The sequence below is a fragment of the Diadema antillarum genome, unplaced genomic scaffold (assembly GCF_040938485.1).
Source record: "Diadema antillarum isolate AM-2024a unplaced genomic scaffold, OU_Dant_1.0 seq00000682_RagTag, whole genome shotgun sequence".
In the NCBI taxonomy this organism is placed as follows: Eukaryota; Metazoa; Echinodermata; class Echinoidea; order Diadematoida; family Diadematidae; genus Diadema; species Diadema antillarum.
In genome coordinates this window covers 1,318,983-1,339,182 of record NW_027271587.1, presented here as the reverse complement: position 1 = coordinate 1,339,182, position 20,200 = coordinate 1,318,983, and the positions used below count along the sequence as shown (strand labels likewise).

The following is a 20,200-nucleotide window of genomic DNA, read 5'->3' as shown; positions in this document are numbered from 1 at the left end:
AATCGCTTGTGAAACCAAGTAATTGTTGTTCACATGACATGTTCTTACGGAAGCCACATTGCAGGGGAAAAATGATGTTATTTTGTTCCCCGTGCTTCATAATTTTGCTGGCTAAAACGTGCTCCATTAGTTTACAGCAAATACATGTCAGCGAAATGGGGCGGTAGTTTACAGGAGTAGATCGATTACCTTTCTTGTAGACTGGTACAACATTTGCTTCACGCCAATCATTTGGTATTTCACTTAATTCAGGCCCGTAGCCAGGGGGGGGGGGGGGGGGGTGCGTCGGGTGCGTACGCACCCCCCCCCCCCCCCCAATTCTGAAAGGTCCACTTTTTCATAATAACGGTTTTTAGCAATTCTCAAGATAACAATCTAAATAAATATAAAGACACATTATATATGCTACGTAAATGTGGAAGAGTACGTCCGCAATGTTAAAAATAATTGTACGAAACCCTTTTGTTGTATGAACCATCGGATCGTCCCAATGCACACAAACACAAATGTTATGTATCAATTTGTGCGAGCTATTATTATATTGGCACTGCATTCCATGGCCCTTGGCGCGTGTGACCGGTGTTTTTTTTTTCCACTGGCCGCCCGAGTACGTGCGATTCGTGGGTGACATTGAGGTTGACACTTGCATTTTTTCACAGGAACAGAGGTAAGTGGATGAAAATCTAATAGCCTCAAGTTTACATATATGATAAAAATTAAAGAAATTTCCTCGAAATTACTATAATCGAAAACCTGAGACATTTTATATCTACGTCTCACAAAGATATAGTACATGTATATATAAGTACATGTTGACATGATAATGCCTGGGGATAGATTATTATGTCAACTATTTTCCATTATGAATGCATGCTCCAATCAAATTGTGAAAAGGTGGTCATGAATTAGCATTTCTTACGAACGATCAGGAGAGACAAAACAAAGTGAAAGGCCTGTCTTACTCCAGTTCTCTTGTAACACTCATTGGGCCATTATGCATGCCTAACGAATTATAATAGCTGCTTTTTCTAGCCCTTTTGCTAGTACCAACATTCGAGAAAAGATCATCTATCAAGTAACTGTACGATCTCCGTGCATAATCTAATGCTTTTAAACACACTTGCCTACTCGCCTTCACCTGGCATTTGCTTACGGTTCCAACAAAAGAATTCACCCGACCCGTAAGAGGGTATGAGAGAGAATGGAAAGTGCTGAGCTATGAAGTAAAATGGTAAAGTAAAAAGTTTGTCAGATAGTATTACAAAAGAAACTCATTCTTTTTTGTTTGTTTATTTTATCATTATTTACTTATCTCTCTTCTAACTTAAAGGTAGTGGATCTCTTTGCAGCCCAAATTCGAAAATGCCTAGAGACTGCTAGTAACCAAATATGCTACTATAATTTAATAAATAAGAAATAACCATTCCAGTATGTATCTTAGTGTGCACAGTAAGACAGATCAAATCAAATAGGAAAACATCTGAGCACTAAGCCTGAGGTCTGAATTTGCACTCAACTTCTTCCAATGGCTAACGGATGTTTAATTTTTGAATTTCACTGACCTCCAAATTTCACAAAGAAAACCTTCTTAGCATGATGGTTAATATGACATTTGACTGATATTGGAGATGTTTGCGAATCGGATCTACTACCTTTAATATTATTAAATCTAAAATGATTATTTGAAAGTTCGGAAATGCTGGAAATATCCTACCACAAGGAGGCAAAATATAAATGGTTCACATTTACAATTCATTTTGTTTTAAAAATTTTCTTATTTATTTTCGTTTTTGACAAACTCGCATACCAACGGCTGATAAGTACTGTATAGTAAAGTGAATGTTTCATCTTCCAAACAGCATCCAATGGGATGGAAAACTCCAACTGAAAGGTGGACACCGTGACCATTCTCGCTAAAGAAAACGCGTATATTATAGTCGGGTACCTAAGGGGGGGTCACCGTGCATCCCCCCAGGACTCCTCGAAACTTACATTTTCAGGATCCTCATGACATACCAAAACATAATCAAGATGTTAACAGGAACGAAAAGTGGCTGTTCTAGGTGAAATTTAATGTGTTCTATTGTTTTTCATAATTTCTTATGTATTTCTTTGTTTTTCAACTTTTTCAACTTTTGCTTTTTCTTTGTTTTTCTATCAGAAATTGTCACTGACCACTTTTCTATCATAATTAGCACAAAACTAATCAATGAAAGTGATTAATTGTAAAAACAATCAGGTTTTCATGACTTTCATGACAGAGCACTGTTTTCCATAGGAAATGTACACAAAACACAAAATTGTGCCCGTTTTGGGACGACATTCCGCTACAAAAATGGGCGTGACTTCGCACAAGTATGCGGGGAAGTTGCAGATTTGGTCTCGAAAGTTGTGCGAGACTTGAACAAAACAAATTCAAGTAATTTTCGAGGAGTCCTGGGGGGGGGGAGGGATGCACAGTGACCCCCCCCCCTTAGGTACCCTACTATGTAGACCCTATTCATGTAAGCACATATTATGCAGCACACCCTGCGTTGTTGTGGAAACAGAAGAAATACATTTATGTCAAACGCACCCACGAAGTTAAGTGACCGTCGGTTTATCAAAAAGAAAGATATGGATAAATACTTAGTAAAGCATACCACCTCCTTAAAAATGAGATTATGTGAAAATTGATTTTTTTTTAAATGCAACATTAACCCTTTAAGGAGGGGGGGATAGGATCCGCCCCCCCCCCCCCGAGTTTCGCGCTATAAATCTGTCGCGAGGCTTCTTGACTTTGTTTGTTCAAGTCTCGTACAACTTTTGAGACCAAATTTGCAACTTCCCCGCATACTTGTGCGAAGTCACGCCCATTTTTGTAGCGGAATGTCATCCCAAAACGGGCACAATTTTGTGCTTTTGTGTACATTTCCTATGGAAAACAGTGCTCTGTCATGAAAGTCATGAAAACCTGATTATTTTTACAATTAATCACTTTCATTGATTAGTTTTGTGCTAATTATGATAGAAAAGTGGTCAGTGACAATTTCTGATAGAAAAACAAAGAAAAAGCAAAAGTTGAAAAAGTTGAAAAACAAAGAAATACATAAGAAATTATGAAAAACAATAGAACACATTAAATTTCACCTAGAACAGCCACTTTTCGTTCCTGTTAACATCTTGATTATGTTTTGGTATGTCATGAGGATCCTGAAAATGTAAGTTTCGAGGAGTCCTGGGGGGGATGCACGGTGACCCCTCCCCCCCCCCCCCCCCCTTAGGTACCCGACTAATAGGGGTCGTTTTTTCTCACGGATTAGATGGAAAGTGTGATGTACGAGCGTATATAATCAAAGGGTATCAAAAAGGCCGAAATTTGGGAAAATGGTATATTGTTCAATCATGATGAAGTACTTCTTTAGGGTGCAGGAAACATTTAAGGAATACTTGTTTTTAAGGCCCGAAAAAATCATATGATCATTACTCGTTTATGGGCCATTTTGAAAGTCCATGTATGAGCATGGTGTCCACCTTTTAATTGTCGCTACCCCTCCCGGGACAGTATCAAAGGACCGTTTTGTTAATTAACGCAATCCCCCCTTCCTTTAAAAATAATGGCTTCAGGCCTGCTAACGCGGGTATACAATAGAAAAAAATAGAAGTTAAAACAACACCAGGAAAATCACTATTCTCAATTTTGCGGCGCGCTACGCGCGCAGAGTCTCGAACACAATTAAACTTTGCAACATCCTGGCAAAATGAGTTTTTACTATTTCCTAGATGAAATACCGTAACGCGATTGCATGCAACAGACAAAAATACAAATTTCCTCGAGACTTTAAAACGTCATTAAAACAGTCAAAATTCACAATTTGCGGCGCGCTTCGCGCGCAAATTCTTATACAACTTTTGTAGTTCGGTTGTCCAAAGAATATATATATATATATAGTGTGTGTGCGTGTGTGTGTGTGTGTGTCATCATTGGTATTGGTACCGAAGGTCCGTTTTTTTAGTGACCGCACCCCCCCCCCCCTTGAAAAATCCTGGCTACGGGCCTGTAATTCATATGACAACCGGAATATATTGCAAAGAATTGGAGCCAGAATTTTTGCCAGCTGCTTCAAGACTCATGGAGTTATACCATCCGGTCCAGGGGCCTTACATGTCTTCAAACCACAATGCAACTTCTCTACACCCTTTGATGTAAACGAAATATCCTCCATTTCTTCAAAGTCTGAGGTTTCCGGTAGTAAGTCATTCGGTATGGGAGTTTCCTTGGTGAAAACACTTTTGAACTGTTGGTTCAATGCTTCAGCTTTTGCAATTGGATCAGTGATCGTAATACCATCACTTTTCAGTTCTCTTATTCCTGTATTATCAGTTCTGTTGTGTTTGATGAAGCCCCAAAATCTCTTCATACTCTCAAATTCTGTGGTATCTTCATCGATAGAAAAAAGAGATTCCACATAATTCCAATAAGCCCTCCTTAGCTCCTGTTGCAGTGATTTCTTAACTGCTTTCAACTCTTCCTCCAATTGAAAAGGGACTACCCCGTGGTTTCTCAATTTCATGTTCCGACTTTTTTTGTTCAACCTATCTCTCCTTTTGATCAACCTTTTAATCTTGTTTGAAATCCAAGGTATGTCATTCTTTTTGGATGTCATCTTATGTGGAACAAACTCTGTCATTCCCTTCTCTATTCCATTCTTGAACATAACCCAAGCCTCATTCACTGAGCAGAAGTCAAGCTTATCTTCAATTTCCTTGCCTACACCTTGCATGAAATCAGCAAATTTCTCCCAATCCGCTTTGCTGTAGATGTTAATTTTCCTTCTTACTAGCTTCTGGCGAGTTGGACAACCAGCAATCGTCAGAATTGGGCAATCATGATCTGAAATGCCTGGTACAACTGAGACATCAGTGACTAACGTAGGATTATTTACTAGGAATAGATCAAGGACGTTTTCTTTCCTGGTTGTTTCCGTAACTACCTGCGTTAACCCATGGTCATCAAGCATAGAACCAAAAGCATGATGAAGCGCTGGGTGATGACATGCTTTCACCTGTCTTGTTTCCCAATCCCATCCAGGTAGGTTAAAATCACCTCCTATGACTACCATATTATGATCGCGATTCAATTTACAAAGGGATCGTTGAAGCTCTGCAAGACTCTCTTCGTCATTTTCATGAGGCCTGTAGTACGCAGCTATATGTAGAGTCTTAGATCCCGCCATATTTAATTTACACCAGAGAATTTCACAATCTGTTTCAAGTTCAATTTCTCTTGTAGCTAGAAGTTCTCTCTTAGTAGCAATAAATACTCCACCATGAGGGTCATTAGGTCTATCTCTTCTCTCAATATGATACTGATTAGTTGGGAATAACTCATGTGGGTATAACTGGTTGAACCCACAATGTAGAACCACTGCATAATTATGCTTTCTGGCATTATTTTAGATGTTTCAATTTCTAGCAGTATGCTAGGCATAATCTGTGGCTGTTTTTAGCATGATTCTGGCTTTATTTGTACGGAAAGGAAATCTCCAGGAGTTCTGTGTACTGTAGTATAGGCCATACCTCTTTTTGGTTGGTTTGTTAGTTTGTGAGCTGATTTTTGACGAAATTGACAATAAAAAGTCGTGGAAAATGTGTTGTTGGGGTTTTTTGCGTTTTTGCTTTGGCGATAGAGCGCCACGTAGATTGGAGCATAGAATTTGAGCGTCGGCTCATCGGGCACCACAAATTGCAGCAAAAGAGGGGAGGACTATTGGGCACCACAATGCAAATGGGCACCACAATGCGATAGGAAACAATGCGATTGGTGTTTGTTTGTTTGTTTGTCTGTTTGGTTTTTTTTTTTCTTGTCAGTCGATCAGGCACCATAATTCGTAGCAAAAACAAAACAAAACAAAACAAAAACAAAAACCATGGGAGGACCTTTTCTTTTCTTTTTCTTTTTTTTTTTGCTTGTCAGCTGAGTGAGGCACCACAATTGGTTTGTTTATTTTATTTCCGTTTTATTTCAACAGGGTAGCCCTTTCAGTTAAAAAACTGTTCTACCGAGGGGCCCAGCACAAAAAAAAAATACAAAAACATATATTCAAATGCACAACGTTACAATCAAAACAAACGTAAACATATCAACCAGATAGCAAAAAAAAAGGATGTGTTACAAAATTATATATATGATAAAAATACAGCGAATAAGAAAGAAAGAAACCTAGATAATATAAAACGCGAGTTAAAAAAACAACAAAAATGACAACAACAAAACAAATGATATGTCAGTTCCATAGAACTGTCATAGAAATAAACATATATGTATTGCACTCTGTTTTTCCTTGTAAAAAATCACAATAGGGTTAAAACTTGAAAGAAAAAAATTCTACTCTGCTTCAAGCACAATGTGCCTCAAACACAATCCCACCTTGGTTGACAAGATGACATAATTTCATGGCAATTTAGCATAATTGCAGGCCGCCTCAAGCACAATCCCACGTTCTTCACTGGTCACACTGAATGCAGCTTATAGAAGAACATCAACCGCAAACACACATACACAGTACACACAAAAGTATAGAAATCCCTCACAAATGTAGCAAACATCAACCACGAATATAGAAAATCCTATACCAGGGTAACAAATTCTACTTCATCGATTGTTGACCATTCCTATGATCCTATACAATTCACTCAGGTGATATTGAGACAGATGTCTCAGATCGCTTTCCGATTTGTATTATTATTATCATTATTATTGAAAGCGAGAGTGTAATAACAGCATGTGCTTTAAAGCGAAAAGTTGCTTGGTCATACAGGACATTTGATACCTGACATTATAGAGATTTACAGAATACTAACTGGGCTCAATAGTGCAAGTAGACCTACAATCTGGAAGTGAATATAGAGTGTTAACGTTGCTATAGGGTAATCGTGACATATGTTTTTTGAAAGTGTGTGAGATAAGCATGCACCTAACACACAACTTAATGAATCCAAGAAAAAGAATGGTCTTTAGAATCCTTGGATTTCATCAATCATTAGTTCTTTGCAGAAAAAAAACCCTGTACACTCGAAAAAGTATAACAGGTTATCAAATTTTGATGAGGAATATGGATCTAAGTTTAAAAACTGGATACCTTTACCTTTAGCCTGATTAGATACCCGAGATTCTGGAAGAATACTGTGGTATTGGCACAGCAGTCGGGCTTCCAGTTCTTGCTCTTGTGATTTAGACTCATCCTCTCTATTCCATTCACTTTTAACAGTTATCATAAAGAATGCAAAGAGACTTTATTTAGTGTTTCAATACCAAAAATGATATGAGAAAGACCTGCATGGGAAACCATAGGACCTAAATGAATGAATGAGTTTACCAGTAGGGGTCCTAAATCTTTGTCAGTATTACTTTTTTTTACTTGATTCTTGCCATGTCAGTGTTGTCTTCCCACAGATGTCTTTAATCTTCAGTTTGCCTGTCTGTACTTCTCCTTGTCTCCATTCTTATTCATTTACATGCATTTTTTAATGCAAAGAACTTGTAAGATGCAGTCCACCAAGGATTTGACCTCTGATATAGGCCAAGAACCTTTGTTATCCCCTCACATCTGCAGCATTTTTTTGACTGTTCTACTTTTTTTCTACTTTGTGGTAACCGTCCTTGTACTATTTGTGTTTTGAAATTGTTTTGTGTATACGTTCTGTATATATAGGTCCCTATGTCTATGTTTGTGCATTTTTAAGATATGTGAAATGAATTGAACTTAATAAAAAAGTAAGAATAAAAACACCGATATCGAGAAACCAGCGTTAGACAAGGTGGAATACATTAAATTGTCTCTTCAGCAAAGGATCGCAAAGGAACTCTCATTAAACTTCTTTCTTGCGCGCCGGCCAAATATGCACAAAATAAATGCCAAATGGGCCTCCACCATTTGCTTAAAAGATGATTTACAACCTGACAGAAAAAAAAAAGAATCCATGACTTGGAAACTCATATCAAGAAAGGAAATTATAGATAGGCCCTAGTTTATTTGATCTTGTATAGACGCTCAAAGTATCATGGGCAGTGATGGGTATGATAATCTGTCAGTAACATTGATCAAAGATGCAACATCTAGAATAGTTTTGATGTACATATTCCCAGTTTAGTTACGCATACTATATAGGCCTGGCCTATATATATTTTGGATAAAAATTTATCCTCTAGTGATTGGTTCAAAGAGCTTCACATGATTATGGGTGTTTTCAGCTATAACAGTGTCGGCATTTTTGACGCTCCATAAAGTACTATTTGCAAAGCATGTCACAAAGCATTTCTCAAATCGTGCGCAGCTTTGCACCGTCTCCCTGTGAAATGTAACATTTTTAACAAAATTGTTACGTCACAAAGCAATTTTGACATCGCGCACTGCATGCGTCGTACCGTCAGTAAAATGTACCAATTTCTGATAAAAAAAGCAATAGTGACGTCACAAAGCAATTTTTGACTTGTCTTTTGCGCTGCTCGTACCGTCAGTCTATGAACTTATCAATATCTTGTAAAGCAATTGTGACGTCATAAAGCAATTCTGACAATGCTCATTGCTTCGTACCGTCACTCTGTGAAATGTAACATATTTGAACCAAAAAAAAAAAAATAATATTGTAACATCACAAAGCAGCCTCACATCGTGCGCTGCTTACTACGAGTATCTAAAAGAATCCCTTCACAACATCGCATCCACTACTACGACACTTCTCGCTTCGCATTTTCCCCATTTTCATTTTTTACTTAAATTTTTGATCCAAAATATAAAACAAATATACTTTTCGAGTAGGCAAAGTATATTTGTATACAAGTAATATCAACGGGGCTTGATTGGGAACGTTTCTAATAAAGGGGGGGGGGGGGGTCGCTGACCCTTGAACACCCCCCCCCCCCCCCAGCGGTCCGCCCCGGAAAAATGAAAAAAAAAAGAGGAAAAATCTGAACCTCTTTTTGTAACTATACCTACTCCCTCAGATACATAAATACAGTGTTATTTTTCGTGACATGAAACTGTCGCAAATTAGAGCCCACGGTTTTATACTCTGCATGAAACTTTGCTTGCATTCAATTAAATGTCCTGTTAAATTAGAATCGTGCGCATTTTCTTTCGCGAATCTTGGCTCCTTGCGAAATTTGCGAAATTTTCTGCAAAATAAAATTCAGCACTTAGTAATTATAGGCCTAATAGTAATACCATGAAAAGTGATCAAGGCGAAACTTAAGCCTGTAGGCCTAAGTCCCCTATCAATTTCATCTTCTGTGTACCAGGTTCTTCTACATTTATAGATGTAAATTTCAAACTGTAAAACCTTTTTTTTTTGCCCACTAAATATCTTTTGAATATTCGCATGAAAAAAACAAAAAATGAAGTTTGTGTTTCGGATTTAGTTTGACGAGACGCTGTACAGCACTGCTGTACATCTTTATGTATTTCCTTTTGTAGGCCTGTATGCACTTGTGTTGTTACAAAATATTTTTGTTTACATTCAATAAAAACAAAGACAAAAACAAAACAAAACAAAATTCCAGCGGGCTCCTACTGTATAGTATCAATAGGTGCTGTGACTGTGAGGGGTCATCTCTCCAAATTTGGTGCTTTTATCTGCCGTGTCGGAACGGCAATCTCAAAATTTGAGCTGACTAATCTGAGTGACTTCAGTCTATTTTCACATGGTGATCGAAGAACTGCGGAAACGACACTTATACTAATAGGCCTATTCTTGTAATTTACTACGTGCTTTTGTTGCACGTTGACAGGAGGAAGTTTCGGCTTAGCCGCGTCCGGATTGCGAAATACAGGTATAAGTTGAATATAATTTTACCAACATTTCTACATACAACGATGGCAGTATCTGTTGGAGGCGAGAGCACGCTTGATCGAGTTCAACTGTGTACTGGTGTATGCCATACAAACCCACTCGCGGCTGGCTGGCAGCACAATAGTTGGTCGACCTTTCAAACCCCGAAAAGCAGCGTTTGAAACCCGTCAACATCGCCATCTTCCGCACTGCACACATAGTCTAGCGCAGCGAAGCCGCCGGACGGAGCAGGAATTCGTCCTTTACCCCTATTTTACTCCAGGTGAGTCTAAATTTTGACAGATATACATATTTCATACCCGATTCTACGTCGTTCTATGGCAATGGTTGATGTTTACGTGATTTAATAGTCTGTGCAAGCTGCTTTGGTAGACGAAAGTCAGAAGAGCGCCGAGCCCGAGAAACTTGTAAGTTGTGGGTCGTGATGTTGGGTGCGCGATGCGTTACACGCTTGCAATCATAGGACGCGTTAGCTAAACCAGCATGAACACTCTTTCTATACCATTTTCGTGGTTATTTTTTTGGGGAAAAAATGTATGTGTGTCTTGGTTTTGCGAAGTATATGTCTTCTTCGAACTTGTAAAAAGGGGAAATGGGTTTCTAAAAGAATGCAAAGCTGCTATAGCTGAGAGATTGACATGCATGTTTCTCCGTCATTTGTGGATGCGAGTGGAAAACCAAGCGTGTTCGCTCTCGAGTCATCTCAACTGCTTCCACTCGCAGCGAAAAACTGGATGTATTCGAACCCGTTGTTACTGTCGTATTTATGGAAGTGAGCTACGTTTACGTTGCAATCTTAAAAGAATTGCGTATTCATGACACGTTGGATATTGAGAAATATGGATGTTGCTCTAGGTCTTGTTCATCGCGTTTGAAATGTGCATGTTTGGACACATGTACTTGTTCGTACGTCGACCATGTGGGTTGTAAAGGGACGCTGACGTATTTGCATATGAATGGAGGACGCGACGCCTCGTGCGTGGGAGACTGCTTAGTGGCGGGAAGCAGTAGCTGCGTGCTGTTCAGGGTGTGTGTGTGTGTGTGTGTGTGTACGTGTACACTGTGTAAACTGCGTGTAAAATGGAAGACATGCTTTGTTCTCACCAGCTGTAGATCTTGTGGCATACAGCGTGCACATGGCCTGCCTCACTGTACATAGCTTTTGAGTGTTACTGGTTTCAGAGGCATTTTCTTGTGTTTTTTTGTGTGTTTTCCCCAGTCAAAGAACAGAATACAGTATATTCCTATTTACTGTATATTGCATGATTTTTTTTCTTGTTAATTTTAGATTTATGTTTGATTTACTTGAATTTTCTTGTGATTGCTGTTTTTCATGGAGTGTACAACAAGAATAGTTCTGTTCTAGAGGGGGTGGGGTGGTAATTCAACCACAATCACTTGAATTAGATATTCTGATATCAGTATTGCTCTTTAATACAATGTAAGTCATTTAAATTTACTGATACTGTTTTGCTTCATTTGATTTTATAATCAGTTCTTTGTTGGAATTTGGTATATGAGCATGTAAAATGTACCCTCCATATGAATCAAATATTCACCTTTCAAGTCTGTTTTGCAGATTAAGATTTGTAGTGTTTAACTAAGACTAAAGAAAGGTGTTTTTTTGTTTGTTTGGTTTGTTTGTTTTTTGCCCACTTGTGTAATTTAAAAGAAAGGGAATGGTTCTTTTAAGTCATTTTATGAAATAAAATCTACTTTACAGATAATAAAAATCCTTTGTGAGAGACTACCAAACCCTTGAACCATGGCTGATAATGGTGATATGAAGCAGGAGGAAATGGAGCAGCAGGCACAGGATGCTGGTGGTGATGAGCCCATGGAGACAGAGGTTGAGGGCAGAACAGACAAGTATGACAGCTTCCAGGGAATGGGCTTCTCTGAAAAAGTTGCAGCCGAGCTTGACAAGTTCTTTGTGAAGGGTAAGAGAACCTATTTAAACTCTTTCTGTCACTCTTTTCAAAGGAGATTAAACCTGAAAGAAAGTCTCATGTTAAGCACAAGTGTAAAACAACAGATGTGTAAATATTAGATGGCAGTAAGGACATCATACACAATGTTATAGCCACTCAAATGTCTTGTATTGTCTTGTATCATCGCACACAAAGCTCCATGAGTAATCAAATCAGTGTTGTTGGTTGTGTGACCAATGTTCCTCCTTTCATGCCCTGACAGTAAAATGCTTATGCCTCTTCCATTTGTTTATACACTGCCTTTGTCTTTTCCTTTTATATCTTTAGTGTCATCTGCATTTTGGTACTTGTTTTACTCATGGTAATGTGGGTTTCATCTCCAAAGCTACTGGTGTCTTTTAATCAGGAAGTGAGATCATATTGTACAGTGGTATCATATATGATATCAGTTTTGTAACAGAAGGGGAAATATTTTTAACTGGAATGTGAGTTGGTTTTGCAACTCTAACTGTTATATTTGTTCATCCATTTTTAGTTGCTCCTTTGTTCACATGTTAAGAAGCAAATGTGGTTATAATTGCTATGGCTAAGATACTTTAAAATGCTGTATCTTCTGGACTTGTAGGTATCCTTGCTGACGAAGAATTGGACGAGAGGGCGATCGATGCCCTTCGTGAGCTGGATGAGAACTCCAGGCTGGGTGTCCTGAAGCAGTTTGGTGAAAGTGACCTGTCCCATGTCAACAACAAGAGCGCATTCCTCTGTGGAGTCATCAAGACCTATCGACAGAAGAGCAAGATGAAGCAGCCGCAGGGCGGTGGTGAGGCCAAGGGGCCAGATGAAGCCAAAATCAAGGTATTCAATCAAGTTCAGTGACAAAGACAGCTTCGTACGTATGGTAGTGTTTACCCTAGTAGCCTCAGTTATCGTTGGTTATCATAAATACTCCAAAGATAAAAGAATGTGAACTCGGCCAAGTATGCCATTAACTTATAGCCACTCATAAGATCACATGTACTGAATCTGCATCTCGAGATTATTGAAAGATTACTAATACTTGTTATATCTATAAGAATGTGTTGTGTGATATGGTCATTCTCCACAGGAAATCCTTGCCAGAACAGGATACTCCCTCGATGTCACCACTGGTCAGAGAAAGTATAGTCGTCCCTCACCAGAAGATGCAGAAAGCCTTCCTGCACCCCCACCAGGCTCTGAGGTAAAGGCTTTCCTGGTATATTTCCTTAAACCCATTGATTTTCAATTTATAGTATACTGTATAAAGCTGTTATTTTCACATACAGATATTTTTGTGTATGAGAGGAGGTCACGGACATTTTTGCGAGATATTTTCAACACCAACGCTATCATAAGTGCACTTATGCCTTTCGGTTTGAGATATTTTTGCGTGTTAAATTCGCGGTCAAACAAACAGTGATCCACAGAATTGGGAAAATACCAGCATATACTGAAAAAGCAATGTAAAAAGTCATTTTAGCGTACATTGAACACATGCAGCTCTGAAAATGATACTGGTGCTTGCTTGCTTTTTTGACACTTGACAGGTTAATATCGTAAAAACTGGAGTTAGATCTCACTTGTGGTTTGTTCCTTCTTTTCAGATCTTCATTGGCAAGATCCCAAAGGAGATGTACGAAGATGAACTCATTCCTCTTCTAGAGCAGTGTGGCGAGATCCATGACCTGAGGTTAATGATGGACCCCCTCTCTGGTCTGAACAGAGGGTATGCCTTTGCAGCCTTCACCGGTGTGGATGGGGCCAAGGAGGCAGTCAAACAGGTGTGTAATGTCACACTGAGAATATCAGTAGGAAATGTTCCCCCACAGAAAGTATGTCTTGTCTTGTACCAAGCATATCTAGGTGTGTAAGTCCCTACGTTCTTTTCTGCTGATTCATGGACAAGACAGGTTTTACTGTATCTCAGCTGTGGAAATCCCTGTAAGATGATTGAATGTCATTTCCCACTCCTTGTGGCATGATCTCAAGTAACAGTTAACCCTATTTTAAATTTGACCCCACACACCTCGACATTTTGCGCCACGATTCCACAACGGGCTATGATTTGCCGTGTCGTTTCATAACTTTTTTTCATTGAAGTCTCCCACATATTTTGAGACCATTCTGACCGTTCTGAAGTTACGTAATGTTTTGCATATATGCATGTCAGCCCGAAAACAGCTCAAATTCATGGTATCGTGTGCAAATCCAATGCAAATTGTGTTTTTTGGTTAAATTGATATAAATTAGATTATTTCACCTTGTAACCATTGAAATTAATCAATTCTAATGTAGATAAGCTTGAAAAAGTGCCTGCCACAAATTTTGGCAAAAAAAAAACAATAGAAAACAAAAGGTCAGAAAAAACAATAAAATGCATAAGAAATTAACAAAACAATAATAAACAAAAGAAACTGATTTTGATCGTGCTTTTTTTTATAAGAAAATTGTTCAATGTGTCTTTAGGAACTCTGACACAAACAGTAAGCAATCTTTCGGTCTTTTTTATGGAGTTATTGGTGAAAATTTGATTTCATGCATAAATTTGTATAATTGATTTATTAAAGATAGAAAGCCAATATTTTTCTGCTGTATGACCATGTAATCTTGTAGTTGACATCCAGCTCTATCTTCAGGCAAAATTTTGCGACGATCGCTCGATCGGTGGCCGAGATCTGAAGGGGGGTCAAATTGACCCCCCCCCCCCCCCCCCCCCCCCCCCCCCCGTAAAAACTTGGGTCTCAAATAGCCCAGTTAAAATAGGGTTAATATACAGGGAGGTAGAAAAAGTGCATATTGCATTGCCCCCTGAAATAGTAACATGTAACAAACAAGTTGTTTTGTCAATAATGTTCTTACAGTAACTTGATATTGTGTACCAGTGTGCCCAAATGCCCTGACTGCAGAGGAAGAAGTAATCTATCATGGCAGAAGGAAATTTGATTGCATAATATAGAGGTGGATATTTTTGTGAGGGTAATTTTTCGCTCAGCCGGGTAAGATGAATTTTGCATGTTTTTAATCCATGGCATGCCAAAATATATGTATGCTTTTATTTTCACGCTAGCTTCTGGTTGTACGAAATGTGCGACGATTTCTACTTCTACAAGTATAAGCAATAACCCCACATTTCACTGATCGAGAGCGTTCCGTTGAATTTATGTAAAGAATTCAGCCCTCTTTGTTTTCTTGACAGCTCAATGGACACAAAATCAAAGACAATTGGCAACTCAGTGTGAATGTCTCGGTACCCAAGAGCAGACTCTATGTGGGATCTATTCCCAAGACGAAAACAAAGGAAGAGATTCTTGAAGAATTCGACAAGGTTGAGAGTGAGTAGATTGTGCTTTGCATTTGACTGCTTTTATTTTCTCAAGCTCATCCAATGCAATGTGATGAGTTTAGTGTGAAAAGTAGGAAATTTATCAATCAGAGCGCTGTTGCCAAAAAGTTGTGATCAAACATAAGAGCATCAAACATTAAGTCTCTGAATATTCGATTCTGATTGGCTGATACCTGACCTATGTGTGATATTCTGACTTATGTTTGATCTCAGCTTTTATGCAACAGAGCCATACTCAAGAACAAATGCCAGTGGAGTGAACTAATCATCATATACTTGTGTTAGCTTGTATGATTTATGTGTTTCACTATCAACATTATTTGATATAACCAGAAGTTTTTGTTCTCTCTATACAGAGGGCCTCGTCGATGTGATCATCTACCACACGGAGGACAAGAAGCGTAACCGTGGTTTTGCCTTCCTGGAGTATGATTCCCACAGAGCAGCTGCTAGTGCCAAGAGGAAGCTATCCTCTGGCAGGACCAAGGTCTGGAACCAGGTCAACTTCACTGTAGACTGGGCTGATCCAATCATCGAGCCAGACTCAGAGACCATGTCCAAGGTAAATCCCACAACAATGCCGAATTGTGAGTTGGATTAATATTGCCTGGTAGCATCAGATTTTGGCATCAGATGATTAATTCATTGCTGTCTGCGTGTTGACGCCCCACTCTGCCACAGTAATTTTTAAAGAGTAGCCTTATTAAGTTTACCTCACAGACTGTCAGTAAAGTGGCTACTTGTGGTCTCTATTTTTGGTAACGACCACTATGCAAGATTTATAGGGTAAAGAGAAATATTAGTTGAGAGCGGTACCTTCTTGGAGTGGGTAAGGACATTAAACAATACTCAAGTGCAGCCAAATGTGGGTTGTTTTTTTTCAAAGCAGTCTAATGCTCTCTTTTTTCCCTGATTGAAGAAGCTATTAGGCCAGTATTAGGCCAGTGTAATTTCCTCTATTTTGATGTACAGATTACTCCATAGGCTTGAAGGCTGACATTCATGTGTGATTTACTGATAATGTTAAACAACATCTGGCAGAAAAAAAAATTGTTCACCCCCTCCAACCAATCAGGAAGGCCCCTTGAGAGAAATTACGGGGGCCCAAGTCTTGTTCATATGTGTGCAGACTAGTGAATTGAGCGAAGTACTGCCATAGGCTTATGTGTGGAGAACCTGCATGAATGTTCATTATAATGTAGAAGGTTAGGAGGCATCCTGTGCAAGAGAAATCGTCCACACGGGTGAATTATTTAATTTGTGTAAAAAGAGTAAAATGTGAAGTGAAAACTGTCTGGATAGAGATTTTCCATCTTGAATTCTGTGGAGGGATATAGTTCAGGTGATATTGGCCTTGTTAGTATCTAGAACAGTTTTGATGGATCAGGTGGATACTTCTTTCTGCTAACCTTTTTTTAATGCTTTGTTTCACGTATTAGTCTTTGTACATGGTGGGGTTAAAAAAAAGGACAAAAAAACTGAAAAAGAGTCAGTGTAAGCCACTATATTGTCTTTATTACAGTCCATGGTCTCACATGAGTTGAATTGCTGTACAGGAAAGGTTGTACAGACTGTGTGAAAAGCAGGTAATTTTTTTGTGTGTGTGTTATTTGTAATCATCATGCATATATATGTCCCATCTCTACAGGTGAAGGTTGTGTACATCAGAAACCTCTCACAGGAGTCAACAGAAGCCAAGATCAAGGAAGATTTTGGGCAGTATGGTGAGGTGGAGAAGGCAAAGAAGATGAAAGACTACTGCTTTGTCCACTTCAAGGAGAGGGAGAGTGCCATAAAAGTAAGTGTAACATTTGAGTCTCACATTAGACAGGGATGTGAGAGTTTAGAGTTAGAAGCCTCTCGTCTATGGTAATCGCAAGGGAAACACTTCTTGTTTGCTGCTATTTGCACATAAAAGAGCAATACACCTCACACACGGTAAATTTCTCACCAACTGTGGAAATAATCTGGAGGCCAAAACCCACTGTTCAGACTTTTTGCAGTTTGAATACATTGAAATGTTACAGTTCAAGGCACAGCAGACTTTTTTCAGGAAGTATTCTCACACCCCTGATTAAAATTTTTTTTTTTTTTTTTGTTAAGTAAGTCATTCATGGCATCTGTGCAAGCATCAAAGTTCTGACAGTTCTGCAAGACACCATGGAATCACGCTAGTTATTGACATATAATCGTGGTTTGATGGCAGAATTTTAACGTGCTTCCGTGTGCATTGCAGAATGTTGTTAACCCTATACGCACTCGCACAGCCTAACAACAATCTGCCATGCGCAGGGAAGTGCATTCACGACAATCTGTCATGCGCATGATGATATGTACTAGACCTTGTGACCAAGAATGATCATTCATGAAAAATGATGGAAAATAATGAGCAGAACATTCCTGAAAAAAGGTTTACATTTGTTATGACAGAGACAGGATGAAATTAGAATTGAAGTTTTCTTTAGGATGAAAGCCATAACTTGCTATGTGCATGAGCTTCATTTGTACTAAGAGGAGTGAGTCTCTCATTTGTGATAGGCCATTGAGGAGATGAATGGAAAGGAGTACGAAGGAAGCTGCATTGAAGTCTCTCTTGCCAAGCCACCCATGGAGAACAAGAAGAAGAAGGAGCGAATCATGAGGCAGCAGCAGAGCTATCCCCAGTAAGTATTCACCTTTGTATCTTTGTGCCTGGGGGTCTGAAGTAATTTCCTTTGAGTAAAGCAATTGTTAATGCGCACACATTTCTTGCAGCAGGGCAACTTGAGCTGTAAAACCAAAGGCTACTGTTTCTGTTTTAATTAAATTTGCAAATTCTTAGAAAGAGCCAGATGTGATATTTTGTCCTCTTATCCACTCCTGAAGACATACACACATTGGCCCATTTTAAGGAAGTAGTTTCAAAAACTTGCAACTTGCAAGTGCAGCAATCCGGGTCTGGCAGTTGTTTTTGAGGCTTTTGTGATTTAGATACAGGAATTCCTATTAAACACGGTCAAAAGATGTGAGAACATTTAACAAAGTAAGTCTTCTGGTCATTGCCAACCTTTACATGTTACCCTATAGGAATTAAAACTTGAATTTATCGTGTATGAATTTCGGTCCAAAAAAAAAAAGAGACTGTGCAGACATAAAGCAACCATTAACTAAGAGAGATTGGAGTAGAAAGAGAGGAGCTGGACTGATCACAGTGAGAGAGAAGATGGAAGATGTGGCTGGTAGGATTACAACTTGTCACCTGTCTTTTTCATACTACATAAACTAGTTAGTTGCTATTGAATGTTGTACATTGCAAATTTATGCATCAGTTCATGTAAGCTTCCTGCTTAATGTACAATTTACAGCTTCGGTTATGATGGCTATAGCCCACGCGGACGTGGTGGTGGCCCTCCCATGCATGGGCGAGGTGGCCCAGGAGGCTATGGTGGTGATCGATTTGGCAGGGGGGACTTCTTCCGATTTGATGACGGCTACTACGGCTACGACTACCAGGGTGGCTACATGGACTATGATGACTACTATGGCGGTGGCTTCGACTACGACCAGGGATACTACGGAAGAATGGGACGTGGCGTACCCAGGGGAAGGCCTAGGGGAAGGGGAATAGGGATGAGAGGAGGACCAGGTGCCCAGCGGGGTTTTCGGGGAGGTGGGGTCCGTGGGGGCCCCAGGGGAGGGCGAGGTGGTCCCAGGGGTGGACGTGGTAACAGGGGAGGTAGAGGGGGAAGAGGGGGCAACATGGGGGGCAAAAGGAAACTAGAGGGGCAGCCAATGGGGGACCCCAAGAGGCGCAACACCCAGTCCCAGTGGGGAACCCAGCCCATTGCTCAGCAGCCCCTCGATCAGGGATATGGCTATGACTACAACTCCTCCTACAATGATAATTGGGCATCAGACAATTTTGGCAGTAGCCACTGGAAGTAGACTCACTGCTTGAACTGTCAGGCATTGATACTGTGCCGATGACCACTGGACGACAAAGGCCGTTGACCTGTCTCCACATCTCGCTATCAACAGTACAGGTAAAGACATCGGGCTGGGAACATGGACTCTTGTCATTTGTAAATAAATAACTAGAAAATACCTCTACAAATACTCATTTGAAAATGCCTGATTCATTTTAGCTTGCAAGTATCAGTTGCAAAGTAATAGAAAGTCATCCATTTCTGCAGATCAGTCTGGAAAGATTTTGTGTGAGTAGGATTTTGCTACATTTCTTGGTCAAATTCGTATTTTTAGGGTAGTGCTTGTGAACATTTTATTAACTTTTTGGCAACATGTAAATTTAGTTTCAAATCATAACCTAAATGTATACTGTGTCATTGTCAAATTTGTCCGAAAAGTTGTAAATAATTGCTGTTGTAACAGATGGTTAGTTGAACCAGTTGGTCAAGACACTGGAAGTGTTCCTTTTTGTGGGACCTTCAGCCACATATTTATACAGTATTCATTCACTGTTGAAAGTTAATTGGGTTTTTAGGAGAAAGATATTTTTACACTACTCAATTATGCTCTGTACATTTCACCTGTTTTTGTCTACCCAAATGTCCAAGTACAAAGCACATCCTGTGTCTTTGTGAATTTCACTTGCAGGTCTAAGTTACTGTATGTTCTCTGTGAAATACCCTGGACTTACTCTCAATTTTGTTATGAAGATACAGTGTCATTATTAGAAGATAAACTATGCCTGAGGAAATCATGTTAATTTCATTTCCTGTCTTAAACTTGTAACATGTTTATGTAGATATCCCTTGTTTTGGCAAGACTGTGAAACTATTAAGTTTTGATATTCATTAAAAGTTGACCATGTACAGAATTCACCAAAATGTTCTTTTTCTTGTTTCCTTTCAAGAATCCCTTGGTGAGAATTGGGAAGTGATATTTGCGTCTGTTGCAGCTTAAGTTTGTGCAAGCGTGTTAACATTGCATGCTTTATATGTGTATTGTCCTTTTAGGTATGCCTTGGTACAATTGAACTGTTTATCAAAATAACATTTAAACAAATCACTCTTCTTTGTACCACCAGACAGTGCTTCAATAATTGTATTATTGGTAAGTGTAAGATTACATGTCACTC

At 39.2% G+C, this 20,200-nt stretch overlaps 1 protein-coding gene across 1 annotated transcript; it reads left to right on the top strand.

Annotated features, from left to right (window-relative positions):
- The first annotated feature begins 10,011 nt into the window (after nt 1-10,011).
- LOC139737098 (heterogeneous nuclear ribonucleoprotein Q-like) lies at nt 10,012-19,939 on the top strand. Its single transcript, XM_071647775.1, has 10 exons — nt 10,012-10,093; nt 11,555-11,771; nt 12,388-12,617; nt 12,868-12,981; nt 13,385-13,561; nt 14,977-15,112; nt 15,480-15,685; nt 16,772-16,921; nt 17,662-17,786; nt 18,468-19,939. The coding sequence occupies exons 2-10, from the start codon at nt 11,597-11,599 to the stop codon at nt 19,045-19,047; spliced, it is 1,893 nt and encodes a 630-aa protein (XP_071503876.1). The 5' UTR covers nt 10,012-10,093; nt 11,555-11,596; the 3' UTR covers nt 19,048-19,939.
- Nucleotides 19,940-20,200: the final 261 nt, after the last annotated feature.